General features: G+C 27.9%; 1 protein-coding gene across 1 annotated transcript in view; it reads left to right on the plus strand.

Moving 5' to 3' along the window:
- LOC145841724 (polycystin-1-like) overlaps positions 1-11,901 on the plus strand; it is a 139,190-nt gene extending 127,289 nt beyond the window's left edge. Inside the window, exons 86-90 of the mRNA XM_082949073.1 lie at positions 152-275; positions 5,631-5,863; positions 10,238-10,382; positions 11,024-11,075; positions 11,400-11,901. Coding sequence (XP_082805199.1) covers positions 152-275; positions 5,631-5,863; positions 10,238-10,382; positions 11,024-11,075; positions 11,400-11,610 — 765 coding nt within the window. The 3' untranslated portion in view covers positions 11,611-11,901. The remainder of the gene's footprint in view (positions 1-151; positions 276-5,630; positions 5,864-10,237; positions 10,383-11,023; positions 11,076-11,399) is intronic.
- The last annotated feature ends 2,573 nt before the right edge of the window (positions 11,902-14,474 follow it).

The following is a 14,474-nucleotide window of genomic DNA, read 5'->3' on the forward strand; positions in this document are numbered from 1 at the left end:
TTTAGTACTTTTAAATTCATTTTAAAACAAAAGTGGTTACAACTTAGTTTTAGTTAATTTCTATAAAATTATTTAGCAACTGTTAATTAATACCGTTTATAATTTACAATGCGTAAACTTTAAAAACTTATTGGTTTAATAACAATTACAGTACAGACCAACTGTTCACTTTGAAGGGTTATCCAGAAGTTCTTCATTTGATACGTTGTCAACTACAGACTCATTCCAAACATTTTTTAATCCAGGAAGAATTTCACAGTGTTCTGATGTTTCTGGCTAGTTTAACCTGTTTTTATTTAGTCAATATTTCCTGAAACTTTTTGAGTTTTATAATGTTAGTGTTTGAAATTCAGTTTAAAAATTTTGAGCTCTGGTTTAAAAGGGTACTAAGTAAATAAACAAAAGTTTTTTGTATAAAATGTAAAGGAATATATTATACCAAATTCTCAAGTAGTATTAGTTAAAATAAAACTAAATTAGGTTTAAGTAGTAAAATTTTGATTTGACACAAAAAATATATCGTATAAATATTTTTTTTGCCATCATCAAAAATTTATTTTATTAAAAAATAAATTTAAAGAAGCTTTAAGATATCTAATAAATGTCGTTAAACTATTTAATACAGTTTTTTTACCTTAAACTTAATTTTGAACTAAAAGTAGGTACTAAAACATGTAATTTCAAAAACCTGGAAGAAATTTTGAAAACCTGGAAAATATTTTCCAAAAACATTTGGCAACCCTGTTATACTAGTTGTTATTCTAGTTTTTTGTAGTTGACGCAGTGTAAACATTATCTGCTTGTTCCGAGAGACTTAATAAAAGAGAAGAGTTGTTTACCTTAGTTTAACACTAAATAAAGCCGAGCACTGCTTGAAAAAGGAGTTTTTTGCAATGTTATAAATATTCTTGCATAAAGTTTTAAAACTTTCAGCGCAGTTTTTGAATATTCTTGAGTAGAATGTTAAAAATTCCGTCGTAGTTAAGCGTCACAACTTTTTGTTTAAAACGAGTACGCTTTGCATTTGCAGGTTCATTCGCTTTTCGTTTCGGCTAGCTATCATTGTTGGCAAGAATCGTTACAATTAGTTACAATAAAATCAAACGCTCTTTTGTTTTAGCAGGCACTTTATTATTATTATTATTATTATATTGTTTATTGTGCAATGTTGAACTCAGGCATCAAAACCTGAGTCACTTAAACAGGACACACAAAAAGAGAAAAAGAAAATAAACTTATATTTAACACTTTAAGATAAATTATATATATATATATATATATGTAAACATAATTTAAATGAAAACACAAAGTTAAACACAATATGATATACAAATGAACTAAATTTAAAAAATAATGAATTTTAAAATTTCAAACTTATATATCACTTACTACACACAATAAAGAAGTTAGTCTAAAATCATCGCTTATAAAACAAAATTCATAATTACAAAATAAATAAGTAAACCAATAGTTTGTAGGAGGGATGCGTAGGGAAAAGAATATTTTTTCTTTTGTTTATAGTGGAAAGTTAGTGAATTTTACTGGTATTTATTGTATTTAAATCAAATCTTTTTAGCTTTAAACGAAATTGTTCAACCCCCTTACAAGATACTATATCCTGAGGTAGTCTGTTCCACATAGCTTTTGCTCTGTGAAAAAATGCGCCTTGCCACTGACTGTTCTGTTACATTTTATTTTCAAATTATTTCCTCTTAGTTGATATCTATTTTGGGAAAAACTAAAAAACTGGTTAAAAAAACTTTTACAACTGCCATTGATAATTTTGTAAAGAGGTAATAGATCAAATTCCCATCTTCTATATTCCAGTGATTCCAAACCAAATTTAATCATTCTATCATTATATGATGTGTAAGATATGTTGCAACGACTACAAATATGACGGGTAAAACCCCTTTGCACAGATTCAATTTTATTAATATCCTTTTTTAAATTGGGGGACCAAATTTGGGTACTGTACTCAAGTTTAGGGCGAACGTATGTTTTAAATAGTTTTGTCAGAATTGAAGCAGAATTAGTTTTAAAACTTTTTAATATTTGATAACATGTAGTTTATGCAACCTTATATAGATAGTTGATATGTTCATTCCATTTTAAATCTTTGGAAATATAAATTCCCAAATCTTCAAAAACTTTAACTTCTGGTAACTTGATGTTATTGATTAAGAAGTCAGTTGGAGAAGATTTTTTTTGTTAATGGTTAGAATTTTACATTTGCTAGGATTTAAGTTTAGCTCTCTTGTTTTTAAACATATGTAAATATTATCGTAATGAAGTATTTGACTGACTAAAGATTTTGGCATCATCTGCAAATAAGCTTAACTCACTTTTAATATCAATGTTTTAACAAATATCATTAATATAAATTAAAAAGAGAAGATTTTTAAAGAGTCAGAAAGCGTATTATTGATGATTACTCTTTGTGATCTGTTATTTAAAAAGTTATCAAACCAATCAATTAAGTTTTCATGTAGCCCATACTGATTTAAAAATTTTAATAATCTTTTGTGTATACTGAATCAAAGGCTTTTTGAATATCCGTATAAACTACTTTAGTAAATTCATTTTTGAGATAAGGAACTAACCAAGAATGTAAGCATGTTAATAGTTGAATGGTTGATGAGCGGTTTGGGACAAAACCAAACTGTTTGTTAGTTAATAATTTGTTATCAAATAGGTGGTTGAGAATTTTTACAGATACAATATGTTCATAAATTCACTTGTTAGAGATATTGGTCTGTAATTTAACGCACTGTGCATATTGCCTTTCTTGTGCACAGGAATAATAAAAGATGTTTTCCATTGTTTAGGAACATCAGATAGTTCTAGAGAGCAATTAAATATTAATGATAGTGGAAAAATTATTGATTGGATAACATGCTTGATATAATAGGGTGGAATGTTTTCTGGCGTTCTAATTATTTTATCTTTTAGGTGGTTAATTGAACTTTTAATGTCTTCATAGGTTATGAAAAAAAATTGCATTTTACTACAATTCTTTTGGGGTAGCTTAAAAAACTGGTAACACTCATTTTTTTTAAAACTTTTTGAAAATTTACGTTATAAAGTGTGGCTATTTCAAAATCTGAGGTTATTGTTTTGTTTTTATCATTATCATATAAGAGATGTATGGAACTATTTAACTTAAGTTTAGATTTCACGTAGCTATAAAACTTTTTTAAATTTAGGTTTTTGCAGATTTTGTTTTCATATTCAAAGTTGTATTTTTTAACAGCTAATTGATATTCTTTAGACTTTTTAGATTCTTTTTGAACCAGATTTCACTATTCTTTATTAGAACTGTGTATTGTTTGACTTAGTAACAAAAAGGACCTTTAGAAACGTTAACCAGAACGTCACTTAGTTTAGCGATTATATACATTCAGATTTCGTTGTTTATTTTAGCTACTGTTACTCAGCATTGCATTTATATTTTAGTCTACTGACTTCAATAAACACCGCTGAGGAACGAAAGCAAGTGTAGTTCAATACACTTTTCAGCTTCGTTGATCACTACAACTTTTTTTCGAGCTCTACACTTCTACAGTGAGTTATTTTCTTGTAAGAATCGCCTAAATACTAAAGCAAGCGTAATTCAATACACTTATCAGCTTTCGTTGTTTGTTACAACCGTTTTTTGAGCTCCACACTTCTACAGTGAGTTATTTTCCTGTAAGAATCGCCGAAAAACTAAAGCAAGTGTATATTGATTTGTATTTATTTCCAGCTTTCGTTGTTTTTTCAACAAACGTTTCTCAAGTAGAAACTTCTACTGTAGTTCAACCAAAGCGGACTTTTAGACTTTTCACACGCTTTAACACCTAGCTTGGCTCTGACTTCAGTAAGATTTGCTGAGGACTGTAAACAAACGCTATTACATTTAATAAAAGTTACCCTGCAAACAAACCGTCGAGCTATGACTTGCATGTGTGAGTGCTATTTTTTATCGCTTTAAGTAACATTGTAAAATAACTTAGAGTGCCGAACCTATACTTTTAGTATTAACAATAGAACGTAGTAAAGTAAGCTCTAAAATTGATAACATTGTATATCGTATTTTGTTCTATGTTAAGTTTATATAGTAAAGTATACGTTGAGATCACTAAGATTACAATAACTAGTAACTTTCTAGTCTGTATTAAGATTATATATCAAGTCATCAGAATTTATATAGACTAAGTTAAATTATTACGGAATGACGCATTAGTTACTAGAATCAGAGGATTATAGCAGTTTAAATGACATAATTAATTAAAAATTAGTTCCTACTTGATTTTATGAGTATGTTAGCGTTAAAACTATTCGGAAAATTAAGATAAATATACTTATTTAGTATTACACGAACTAAATAAAACTTAAATTATGTTACTGTTTATTTTAAATAGATGTGAGCTGGATTATATTTTGACTTTAATTAACAACTTTTTCTTAATTATAGAGAATTTTAAACATATACTGTTTTAACAGGCTACTAAAAACAGCTTAATTAAATACTATCTTTCTAAATAAAAGTTAAAAACTACCTTTAGACTTGTTTTTTTTTTTTTTTATTCTTCATTTATATATTGTTTACTGAACGATAAAAAAAGTGCTCAAAAAGTTTGCTTTAAGGACCTGTTGTACAAAGGAACCTTTTGATTATCAAGTCGTACACCACATGCTTATAAAGTTTCTTGCGAGTACTTATATATTAATTAAAACTATATGTGAGATGCCTTTTAACAAAACATAATATTTTCTTCAAAGTTTGCTATTTAACTTAAATGTTGAATACTTCAACATGTTTTCAAAAAAGTAGTACCAATTTAAGTAGAAAACTTGTCCGTTTGATTTTAGATAAGCGTAGTGTTTTGAACAATTTAAATTGTGGCTCTTTTGAAGACTTATACTTCTAGACTTAAAAAAAAGATAGCTGTCATTACTAACTAAGAGCCCAAAATATTTGGCAAACTAGAATTCTTTAACAGCAGGATATAACAACTCGATAAAGTTTTATAGCCTATTTTGAATACTTATTCTTAATAATGTCACTAAATTTGATACTTGCAATATCCGAAAGGATTATTGTAATACTGTAGTTAGGAGTCAATAACAAAATAGTAGATTTTTATATCCTAACTGAGGAAGCAGAATAAACAATCAGTTCACTAACAAAGATTTCCAATTCCATGTAGTTTTAGCTAGTAAAAATTTTGTTAGCAGTATAGCATGTTTTCTAAAAACATTTGGTCTATTTTTTGTTACTTTTAAGCAAAGCTACTATAGTCATAATTGTTTTTGTAATCTTAGTTATTTTATATAGTTATTTTTGTTAAATAAGTTTATGGAGTAATAATAAAGATGCTTTTATTGCACCCAACTACCGTTTTTTTTACATGATTTTATTTTAGACTTTTTGATCTAGTCTTTATTACTTTTCTGGTGAGAAAAACTTGCTATTTTTTGAAACTTAAAAATTAAGAATTTTTAATAATAACAAGTAAAAAAAAAACATTTAAAGATTCATTAATTTTTAAAAGTCATAGTTTTTTAGCTACAAATCTATTTAGAGTTTTTTTTTTTCGGCTAATAATTTATAAGTATTGAGATAATAAAAGTAGTTAATATTAAAGGGTTTTCGGAGTTCACAAGTGCTACTCATTCAGATGACCATTCAATATCCGTGTTCGACTACTTGACGTTAGGACAGCAACCTTATGAAGACAGAGAGCCTATGGACTCTGTACACATGCAACATTTGTATGATCGTTTGGAGTCATACTCAGTTGAGCTGATGTTGAAAAAAATAGAAAGGGTTCAAAAACTTTCAGACGAAGTTCTCAGTGTTGAAACTGATTTACTTGAAGTTAGTTTTTTTTCTGTACAAAATATAAGTAAACTTCTTAAAATATTTTGGATAATTTCAGCACTTGATAATACCTTGCATTTTCACCTAAATTGTATAGGTGCTTAGTTTTTACCGTTGAAAAATAAATTTCAGAAAAATTTCGTTTCTTATACATAAACATTAATAGAAACAGCGACAACACGCTTTATACTTTTGAGTACAAAAAATAAAATTTCATTCCACAGAAAATTTCTTGGAACTCGTTTTATGTATAAAACAAAAATTCAAAATTATCCAATGCATAACAAGTAGTGCCTAACTGCATGAATAAACAATCGGATAATACTTATTTTGAAAAATTCTTTTGCTAGATTACCTCTATAAAATCGTCAGCAAGTCAATTAAGGCAACTCAGACCAAGGTGGTTAGCTTACCCTCTTTCGGTCCACATCCTTTCCCAGTTTACCTCCGCTTTCCTTACATGGGCAAAAATGTCAGTAAGTTGGAAAGGCAAGCTTCAATAGCTACTAATTTGAATTTTAATAGTTTGTCGTTACGTGTTGTGCATAACACCAACCGTCCGCTTAATGGAAGATTAAAGAATACACCTAACCATTAGTTTTGCAACGTAGTATAAGTTTTTAGTAGCCATTATGCAAATGACTAAGTGACTGTAAATCTCAACGTTTCCATGTCAGACAAAAGCAGCAGGTAAGGAAAAAAGTAAAAGTTAAATCTAAATTATAACGAAAATCCCAAATGTTAACAATCACTCATCCATGAACACCTCCTCAACAATCCTACTTGAGCTGAGAACTTTATAGATAAAAGATTAGAAATGTAGAATTATTAAGCTTTAGCTCATTTTAGTTTATATGTTTTTACTTGTTTTGTTTCAGATATTTTACATTGTTTTTAAATTCACTTAGTTCAACAAAGAGTTATTCTTCATGTAAATTATCTTATTGGACTAAATTCGGAAATTCCCAACACCAAAGTCTGCCACAGATATACGGAGTTGGTTTGGCCTAATAAATCAAGTATCCAACTATGCCAAACTTCGTAAAGTTATGGCACCTTTTAGAGACTTTCTCAGCCCAAAACAAAAATTTATTTGGACAGAAAATTTGAACCAAGCACTTAAAGAGTCAAAACAAATGATAGTTGATGCAATAATAAGCGGTGTACAACTTTTTGATCTTGGAAAGTTGACATGTCTAAGACCTGACTGGTCGAAGCAAGGCTTAGACTACTTTCTCATGCAGAAACACTGCAATTGCAATCGTCGATTACCAGACTGCTGCACCACTGGTTGGAAGGTGACACTTGCAGGTTTAAGGTTTTTAAATGGAGCAGAAAATAATTATGCTGCCATTAAAGGAGAGTCGCTTGCCATTGCTTAGTCGTTAGAGCAGACAAAGCTGATTTTACTATGGGCTGAAAAGATCTTGTAGTTGTTACGAATCATAAGCCACTAGTAAAGATTTTTGGTGATCGTGCTTTAAACGAAATTCAGAACACACTAATATTTAGACTGAAACAGCGCACACTACCATGGATTTTTGAAGTACAGTACATGCCTGGTAAAACCAATTTAGCTACAGACGCTGCATCACACTATCCTACCTTGTCAAGTGAAACTAGTTCGCATGATGTTGGTTTGACTAATGAATCACTTCTTATTGCTTCATTAAGTAATGAAGTACGCCGTTCAATCGCAATCACTTGGGAGGAAATTGTAGAAGAAACGTTAAATGACAAACTATTTTCAATAGTTTTTAGGTGTATCGAAGAAGGTCGAAGTTTAAAACATGATGAGTTTTTGTCAGCTTATTTTAAATACGATGGTGCTTTGTACGTGAGTGATGGAGTTAGACTTTACAAGGACAGAGTAGTAATGCCTTTAAGTTCACGACCTCGTGTTCTCAATAAGTTACATTCAGCGCACCAAGATGTAACATTATACATGCTGGTGCCCAACAGATTGTCTTCTGGCCTGGGATTACACAGGACATTGATTTAATTCGAGAAACGTGTCAATACTGCAACCAAAACTTTTCTTCTCAACCATCGTTACTACAAGAGTTATCTGATCCTCCTACAAGTCCTTTCGAGAAAATATTTTCAGATTTTTCTAGTTTGCTGGAAATAATTTTCTAGTAGTAGGCGACAGATTGGCAGGTTGGGCAAAAATATTTTCAACACTCAGCGGAACATCTCAAGCAGGTTCGCGTGGTTTGATTAAGTGCCTACGAGACTTATTTTTTAGATTTGGAGTACCTTAGGAGATATCAAGTGATAGTCGACCAAATTTTCGTCTAGTTCAACAAAGGAATTTTTTAAAACCTGAGATGTTACACATCGAGTAGCTTCAGCATACTATCCAAGGTAAAATGGAAGAGCAGAAGTCGCTGTAAGGCAAGCAAAAAGACTCTAAGGGTTAATGTTACTGAATCAGGTAGCCTAGATAGCGAAAGATTTTTAAGTGCGATGCTTCAGTTTAGGAACACCCCTGACAGCGACTGTAAAGTATCCCCAGCTGTAATTATATATGGACGACAGCTGCGAGATGGTTTTGCTTTTTTAAACAAGCTGGACAAACTTTCTAATCCTGCGGTGCGACCTGTATGGAGAGAAGCATGGAAAGTAAAAGAAGAGGCACTGCGTACAGGATTCGTCAAAAATGCAGAAGCTATCAACCACAAAGCTAGGAAGTTGCGACCTTTAAACGTTTGCAGTAGGTGTTTACTACAGAACTAGAGTGGCAACCATCCACGTAAATGGGATAGGAGTGGAGTTGTAATCGAAGTGCTCCCACATGATCAGTTTGTGGTGAGAATTGATGGCTCACGGAGATTGACGCGAAGGAATAGAAGGTTTTTGAGGTTGTACAACCCAATCTCAAAGAGTATTGATGTAAAGGTATTTTATAGTTGGCGTCGAGATCAACCTAGCCCCCAAGAAGATAATGTAACTCATCAATCTCCTGATTCGCCTTCAATGTTTTCAGATGATTCGAGTGATGCCAGAACTAATAAGACAAATGAAGCTGATGGGAATCATAGGAATGTTGAGGAAAAGCACACTACTACTCCTATGGCTCCCATAAAAAAGAAAGTACCACTTGCTCTGCGTAGGTTAAAAGACTTCAATGCCCCAGGTCCAAGTTGGTGATATTAACAAAGCAAGAACGGATTCACGTTAAATTGGATATGTTTAGTTATGTAGGGTTTAATTGTAATGTTTTTTTTTGTTGTATTACAGTTATATTATTTATTTGTTTAAAAGAAATCCTTTTTTTAAAGCGTTTTCTTTGGTTTAAGCCAATTGAATTTATTAGTATATCCATTTTATTTCAGTTTTTAATAAATGATTTTTGTTAATTATCTAGATTTCCTCATTTGAGCTTTGTTTTACCCTAAGTTTATTTTTCCTTAAATGAGCTGAAGGGGATGTAGAATTATTAAGCTTTAGCTCATTTTAGTTTATATGTTTATACTTGTTTTGTTTCAGATATTTTACATTGTTATTAAATTTACTTAGTTCAACAAGGAATTATCCTTAAGAAAATTCTATCTAGAACAAAACACTACTACTTCAATCTCAGTTCTATAATTGCTAATCATCAGAACCCGCGTTCCAAAAATTTAAAATAACGTGATGTGCGTAACTTAAAACTGTGAACAGGTCTAAATTGCATGAAGACAAAACTGCACGAGAACAAAATTGAACGAAAGAACAAAATTGCACGGAGCCAAATTTGCACGAAGCCAAGTTTGCACGAATTGCATTTTTGCACGAGAGTAAAAAAATACAGAAAAAACAGAAAAAAAAATTATTTAATATATATTTAAAGAATTACTGACTGAGGGCAAGGGTTAGGGGTAACAGTGATAGTACAAATAAAAAATAACTATTAAAAATTTAAAAAAAAAACTGTTTTACTTTTTAATTGCAAATTGTATTTATATATAACTAGTATTTTTAATGTTATTTATATTGTCGTTTGTGTAGTCTTTTATTTTTTTATATACTTTCATGTAATTTTTCTGTTATCTAAAGTTTTTTTATACTAATTCTTTCTCAAACTTAACTATAAATCGTTGAAGAATTATTGAATTTAAAATTTAAATGTTTACTCAGACTATTTACCAACTGTTTTTATTAAATATTAAAACTAAAAACAATTTACTATACTAATGTCAGTTTTAGCCATTTTGTTGTGAGGAGAGCTAAACAAAAACATTTACTTGACTTTCAAACTTTAAAAATGAGGGATTTATGTATAAAATTTAAGCTATTTATACTAGTTTTATTATGTTTAGTGAAAAAACAAAGTTTTTTTCAATAAAAAATGTTTTTTTATCTATCTTAATTCTTTTTTTTTTGTAGATGTCAGAACCTTCTAACAGTCAAAAAGCATCAATGATAAACAAAGAAAAATGTTCATCAGTAAATCAGAATACAGGTAACGACAACGATATATCAACTTACACATCAATAACTGGCAGTGGAGTTTTCTCTCGACCAAAAAAAGGTTAAATAAAAATAGTGTGATTGATAAAAATAAAAGAATTTAATAGCTACCTTAAGTTATTTGTTTATTATAAAATGACTGCTGATGGTTTTTATCGAATCAAAATGCTCTAAAAATACAAATAAAACAAAATAAAATTTCAATGTGTAAATTTAAAACTCATATGTAAAAATTTCACTACAAGTTTGTTGCAAATTAACCAAATCTTATAAGTTTTTACATAAATTAAAAGTAGACATAAGAATTTTTTAGGGAATAAAACAAAAATTATTTGCCTGGAAAAGTGTAAATATCAATTTTTTGGTGTAAAAATAGTTAACTTTAAATTTAACTTATAGTATATACAGCGAAAGAGATTTTTACGATGTAAATAAGTTTTTAAGATATGTTCTCCTACATGTATCCGACTATAAAGCATTAAGTACTATAAGAAGGAATATACAATAACTTTATTTACTGTATTAAGTTTACATTGTGTATTGCTTATTTATTCATTTATTTTGGAGTAACAAATTTATTAGTATCTTTAATAAACTTAATCTGAAATTTAGTTTACAAATAAACCTTTTTATAAACTTCGTGTTTTTTTAATTTAAAGTATAAATTAATTTAAACTTTCTTATACATTTTATCATTTTTAGAAGTAGTATGCCAATTGGACGAAGCTAATAAATCATTAGCAGCTAATAAAAAGTAAGTTTTTAAGCTGTTAAAAATTACACCATTGTCATTACTTTTCTTATGTTTATAACTAATTTAAATTTTAGAGTACGCAAAGTTGTTTTTTTAGCTATTAGTAAAAGATAATTACAACTAGTCATAAATGCTAGTTTTTCATAACTTTTTAAATTAAATAGTTATTAAAAATAGCCGTTTTTTAACAATAAGAACTTTATAGTTTATATGTTTTATTTTATTACCAAGTTATTATAAAATACTAGCATTTTACTTTAGCTTAGGTCTATTCAATACTTCAAATTAAATTTACTATATAGTAAACTTACAATCTATTTAAAGATCTAAAAGATATTTAGCTCAAAGTGCAAATGCTGCAGTAAAAAGAAATACTGAAGTCAATCAGAATGATGATGATCTTGAAAAAAATCGACCTTATAGCGACGGAGGAAATAGAAATAAAGGAAATACAAACATGGCTTTCAAAAAAGATGAATTAGATGACAATAAAATAAAGTTTTCAAGTAATGACCAAGCTAAAAAAGCTTGGTAGCTAAGAGTTTATCAAAAATTAATTGTTTTAATCAAGTTTTTATTTTTTAACTTTCAAAGTTTATAGTATTACGTTACAAACAATTGTTAACTTTTCACGACAAATCATTGCATACATATACGTTCCTAAATTGTTTTTTATTCAAACCTTTTTTCTTTGTGTATATAGCCTACTAAAACATAATTATTTTTAATAAATTTTTGTTTTTACTTTTCAAAATTAACTACTGACAAAATTTAAGTTGTTAAAATAAATCATTGCATTCGTATACGCTTTAAAACCTTTCATTCTTCAAACATATTTTCAATTGTTTATATTGCTTAAATATTGTTAACTGTTAAGTGTATTATACTTTTTTCGACAATGAGAATTACCTCTGCTTTTAAATAGAATACGTTTTTATAAAAGTGTAAAAATAAAACTTATATGTGCTGTAGTTTTTTTATTTAATGCCTTTATGTAACTTTAATTAGTAACAAGTATTTGTACTTGATTTATATTTTATTAGAAATCTACGACAAGTTGTCCTAATTAAAATTGTTACGAGTAATGAACAATCAAAAAGAGTTTTATTTTCTGTTTAAGTTTACAATAAACATTTTAGGTTTAACTTTGATAGAAATACTTTTAAATAAAAAACAATGAACTACTATTTTGTTTTATATGGACTATTGTTTTCTATTTTGACAATCAATACGATTTGATCAAATAGAAATAGCACTTATATTACAGGTGGGCAATTTATTAGTCTTTTGGCTATTTTTTATTGTTAGATTTACCGTAAAAATATTTTTTGTAACAAAAGTGTTTGCGTTTTTTTAAATTCATACTTTTAAAACTGTTTAAAAATATAAAATTAGTTTGCACTACTCACTGTGTACTAAAAATGAAATTAAGTGTACTTACCAAAAAATTATTGTTGAAAATTCATTTTTGAACGAGTAGTTTTCAATTTAAAAAACAAAACGCGAACTGTGGTTGCCTTAAACTAAAAATTTGCTATTTTTCTATCGCCGTTGAGAGTATTTCAATAAACCAGTTTTATTTAACATAATCCCTTAAAATTACCTTTAATGATAACAAAAAGCGAAAAAGTTTTAAAGAAATTTAAAATAATCTTTATATTTTACATAAAAAACATAAAGGTAATCATCAACATAACTGCAGCTATTTAAAGTCAAAGAATTATAGAATTTTTTTGAAGATTATCATTAATTTAAGGTTTTGCAGAAAAGAACTAAGATATGCAATTGCTTTTTTATGAAATACTCCTTAAGCTGTTATTTTTACTAGATATTATATGTGATTGTTTTACAACGAATTTGTTTTAATATATCTAGTATTATGCTCACTTATTTTATCTGTCTTTACGCGAAACTAACTTTTGAAAATTAAATTAGAATTCATATATACTGTTCTAGATTATAGTTTCTTCATATCATTTCAAATTTATTGTTTAAAACTACGAAATGTATATACATTTGTATTATTGGAATATAAAGATTGTGTAATAAAAACGAAAAGTATGAAAAAAACTTCTGTAGTTTCTATACATGAATTGTCTAAATTTTAACCTCTAGTCTTTAAAAGCACTGTTAAAAATTTTAATTAAAAAAAATCTTTTTCTGGTAAAATAAATCAATAAGATAATCAAAATAAGATATGCATATGGTCTGCATCAAAGTTTGTAAGTAAATGTATATGTTGTATATAACTGTACATTAATTTAAAATAAAGAAAATATAAAAAACTTTTTTTTGTTAGTTTGTATACATAGTTTAATAGAACTAAAAAATAACTTATATTTAACTCAAGGTTTTGTTTAAAAGCTTACACAACCTTAGGTAAACTTATATCAAATGTATTAATGACACAAAATTTAAAAATTAAATAGATCTTATATTTGTCCATTACAGCTCTAACATTTTTGTTTAATTTATTTTAAACATTAACTATAAAAATTATAGCAATAAAGTCTAAAAACAAATTGTGAAAGTTGTTATTATAGCTGTTTTATTTGGGTAGGTAATTTGCACGAGCGGATAAATTTGCAAGAAGGGTCACTTTTGCACGAGGGGACATTTTTGCACGAGGTAGACTTTTTTATTTGTTATGTTTTTTTTTCTTTAACTTTCTTTTTAATTTTACTATCAATGTTACCCCTTACCCTCTGTCGGTAACTTAATTTTTGTTTATTGTTTTTTTTGTTTTTTTATGATAATTTTAATTAACTTTTTTTTTAACTATCACTGTCCCTTACCGTCGGTCAGTAACTTATTTTTATACATTTTCTTTGTTTTTTTTTACTCTCGTGCAAAAATGACCCTTCGTGCAAATTTTCTTTGTGCAATTTTGACCCGTTCCCATTTTATTTAGTTTTTTATATTTGAAAATAGATTAAGAAATAAATTAAGATCATGATTAAAGTTATAAGGTTAATCTTCATAAACCAATAAAGTTAGACTTAAATGCAATAACTTTTAAGTTTTATATTTGTAGTACGTGTATGACTTTTATAGTAAATTTTATTTATAAATCAACTTAAAAATAAAAATTAGTTTAGTTTTTGTTTTAGTAATTTAGACATTTCAATGTATTTTATATAATAAAGATTGGAAAGTTGCTGCCCGTGGGTCTGAGTTAATCTACAAAACGTAGTCTCTAATATTTATTCATAGTAATTATTAAAGCTGTTATATTGTTCAAATCGACAAACATCGGTTAATTTTTTTTTTTTTTTTTATTATTATATATTTATTTGCCTTAACTAAAAAAGAATGCTCAATTTACTAGGATGTAAAAAGCTTATTAGAATAAATTTATGCAAAATATATTTTTTATTCGCGTCCGGTTTCGATGAAAAA

The sequence above is a fragment of the Thalia democratica genome, chromosome 7 (assembly GCF_965202585.1).
Source record: "Thalia democratica chromosome 7, ktThaDemo2.hap1.1, whole genome shotgun sequence".
NCBI classification, from domain to species: Eukaryota; Metazoa; Chordata; class Thaliacea; order Salpida; family Salpidae; genus Thalia; species Thalia democratica.